The following is a 3,787-nucleotide window of genomic DNA, read 5'->3' as shown; positions in this document are numbered from 1 at the left end:
TTGGGGGCAAACGAATCTAGGCTTTATACTCACAGAAGGACCGGTCTACGGTATTGTCACAGCCGCTCATATTGCGTATAGTTTCAACGCTCACTTGATGCAGAGTTTTTTTCTTGAGTACACTTCAACAGATCCTAGTTGAAGCTTGAAATGAGACCAATTGAAAATCAAATCATATGTATGCGGCCTAGGAAGCAAGCGTAGAAAAAATGCTTGTATAATCATTGGGAACAGACGTTTGGATTTGATCACGCTTTTTTGTTTTGGGAAAACAGAAAAAAAGGGGCAAAAATCATTTTGTTCTTCGCGTGTAGGTCATGAGTTGAGAGCCCTTTCGTGAATTGACCACCAAGCGCGAATGAATTCAAAACCACTGCTGCAATTTTGGATTACAGAAAGTATCGGGATGTCAATGCTGAAAAGTTTTTTTGTATCCGTTCCCTTCTGCCAATGCACATTTTTTCTTTCAAGATATATTTTTGATTCTTTACCTTGACAATCCCAATCATCTTTTTATTTAAATTGACTTGGGTTAGGCTTTTTTTGAACATGTCTCGTTGCCACTAGCCTAGTCTATGCGGTAGATTGTATTGTGTTTGCCGTCTCGGGGCGCTTTGCTCTTGAACACTTGGAAGTTTGCAACTAATGATCAAAGTTGAAAGACCGAATTTGCGATCAATAGGAGATTGAACAATAACTTCTTTGACGATGAACTCAATAAAATCATAGAAAAGACTACCCGCTTCAATACAATAGGAAGCATTTTCAGACTTTCGGTGCTATATAAAAAGGGCCAGTTCTGTTTTCATGCTACACTAATAATTTAGTAACTTGACCTCACATGAAGCTACTTGCCACATTTCCCCTTCTCGCCTTGTGCTTTGCTGTATCTTTGAAAGGTACTTTTTTGATTGAAACGGGAGGAGAAAAAGTTGGTGCGCCAAAATTCCTCGGTGTTTCAAAAGATGGAACTGTCACGCAAAGTTTCAAAGGTGATGTGTTCGAATTGCAGAGCGGAGAATCAAAGTTGCTGAAGAATATTGTGCTTAAGGACGGAAAATATATTGTCATTGCAAATGGTACACTTTCTATGAGCAAGGAAACATTTCCTGTGGATGATAACACTCTTTCTATAGTAAATGCTACCGAAGATTATGTCAATGTTGCTGATGAGTATTTATACTACGGATTTTCTGTTCACTTCCGTCTCTTCGATGACTCGACAATCCATGAATTTTTAAGTGAGGAAGGACAAAAAATTAAGATCAAGTTTGTTGAATCGCATTGAATTGGAGAGAAGGGTGACAGCGTTTCTTCTGTGAAGGCGAATATCTCTATAAATCTATAAAAGCATCTAATCAACTTTATTTCAGCAAAAACTGCCTCTAGTAAAGGATACAGGGTGGGAATCCTCGTGCAATGTAGTTTGAGTTATCCTAACAACAGCTATCCGAATATTCTTGTTTGGCCATTGGCCATACTTCAAAGAACGCCATTAGGCCTTTTAGCTTTACTCTCTCTTCTGAGGTGTTCGGCTCGGACTCCGGCGCCTTATCTGTCCTTTACTTTCATTTTTCATCTAATTATAAGCCGCATCTGTAGTAGGCAAAAAAGTAATCGGGTACCCAGTCGTGACTTCACATACACAGTATGAGTTTTGTCTCCCACGATATATGCTAAATGTTTTGATGACAAAAACCTCGGATCGCCACGACGACATATAGTCTTTCTTGGTGCTGAGGTAGAAGCTTTTTGGAAAGTTCATGCCAGCCGAACGATCATCACAAGGAACAAAGCTTTATGTTAGTAGTAAACGGCTTTGTCCAAACAAGCTCAGAATTCGGGTGGGATTTGTTGACGGTGGCGGTCTTTTTAAAGTGCCGCGCAGACAAATATATTGCTTCGGCAATTTAATGTGTCCTCAGCCTTTTTGAATGGCTATTTGGGGGAAGAGATCTACATGCGACAACCACAGGGCTCTGTTGTCGTTGGAAAAGAGAATATGAGGTATAAATTGGATGCGTCAATTTTTGGGTTAAAGCAATCACCAAAGAATTTATTGGCAAATGTTTTGGCATCCAAGAAAGAACACTTGAGAACTTCAGAAAGCATGAAGAGAAAATCTTGCTTTCATTCGCACATTGTTCAAGATATGTGTTGAGACTTGAACTGAGGGATGTGAGAATTAAATTTTGCTCTGTCGTAAGTTGGAGGTCTTCTGGCAGGCAGGAAATATCAAAAGGCTAAAGGAATTTAGATGGAATATTAAAGGCAATAAACTGAGCAACAAAGTATTCCTGTCGCCCTTATAATTATTCTCCATGCCGGTTTTAAACATCCAACAAAAAGATAGATAAAAGGTCAAAGTCAGCCAGAGATAGGAAGCTGAGAGCCAACAACCAAGAGTAATCTCGTCTAGGCTTATGTGGGTGTCATCTATATCAGGTTTCCATACGCTATTGGAAGGATTTCACGCAACCTTTGGTATCAAAAATTAATGTGGCTACAAGACACACTTGTTCGAGATACTCCAAGCTATAGCTTGACTATAGCTGCCAGTAAAGTGAAACAAATATTCACGAAAAGATATGAAAATTAGACTCTGGCTTCCAAATAACTTGAAAAAAATCTCCAAGAGATGAAAAATATTACTCGCTGAAACACCAAAATAGTAGTCTTGCTGTTGATTATAGTTTTCCAATTTTGTATTTACTGACTTTGTGACAAAAGAGATACATTGAAATTCGGGTAACGCCCGGTAATCTTTCCAGAATGTTTTCAAATTCGTATCCGAATGTACAGATAAACTCCAACTATCTTACCGGTAAATCAGCATGATCCTCTTTGTTGTTGATACTAAGTAGGCTTCATTCACTTTGAGAATGTGATCGAAACAATTTTAAGTACTTCTTTTAAAACGAAAATACATTTAGCATATTTTCAAAACCACTTTGAATTTTTAAGAAAGATGTTTTGCTTTCGTGAATGCTAAATCGACGTCCGCTTCTCTTTGGGAGCTGCTTTCATATGCTTTTTTGAAGTGGAGGTAAAACAAAGTCGCCTGAAACTAGAATAAATCATCACCATGACTGCGTAGCTACGGCCCAAAATGTAGGGAGCTTCTTGATTTTGTAACATTAATATAGCGCCTCAAGGAGGTATATGACGGCACAAAACGCGGAGAATACTATACTATCTTTTTACCAATCAAATCCCTTTTTTGTTCCATCGCATTTAACCAGAAGGGTTTAATTAGTGAGAAGTACAGAGCTAAATAGGGCTCTTGAAAAACTCCGAAGTCAAAATTCTAACCAGAAGATAAACAGACTTCTAAGAAACTTGAGCTCTTCGTGTTGTTTCAGCTGTAGTCTCCCTGTTTTCATACATGAAGTCTTTTTCTAAACTAAAGCTTTTAAGGGATAAGAGGTTGCTTGTGAGCTTGACTTTGACCTCAAAACATGCTTATCGAAGACTAAACCCAACAATTTAAAAAGACCATGTCAATTCGTTTTATAACGACCAAAGAACTCCATACAAAATTCTTTCGAATGACTATCATTTTTATTTTGTTCATTAAATTTGGAGCTCGAGACTCGAGCTGGTGTTCATTTTCAATATTGTCTGACACAAATAAAGACTATTCTTCATTTGGAGATTGCATTCTTCTGGCAAGTGATACGTCTTGTTGTCATGTGAACTCTCAGGAATACTCGTCTATATCTTCACAGGCATCATCTTTTTCGCTTAAATAAAATCAAAAAAAAAAATGAAAATCAAAAAACATTGC

At 37.9% G+C, this 3,787-nt stretch overlaps 1 protein-coding gene across 1 annotated transcript; it reads left to right on the top strand.

Moving 5' to 3' along the window:
* Positions 1-841: 841 nt before the first annotated feature.
* Positions 842-1,288, top strand: METBIDRAFT_83776 (uncharacterized protein; the record flags this gene model as incomplete). The annotated part of the gene is made up of 1 exon (XM_018859234.1): positions 842-1,288. One exon carries the CDS (start codon positions 842-844, stop codon positions 1,286-1,288), a length of 447 nt encoding a protein of 148 aa, XP_018711306.1.
* Positions 1,289-3,787: the final 2,499 nt, after the last annotated feature.

The sequence above is a fragment of the Metschnikowia bicuspidata genome (assembly GCF_001664035.1).
Source record: "Metschnikowia bicuspidata var. bicuspidata NRRL YB-4993 chromosome Unknown METBIscaffold_4, whole genome shotgun sequence".
Lineage (NCBI taxonomy): Eukaryota > Fungi > Ascomycota > Pichiomycetes > Serinales > Metschnikowiaceae > Metschnikowia > Metschnikowia bicuspidata.
This window is presented reverse-complemented; position numbering and strand designations above follow the sequence as displayed.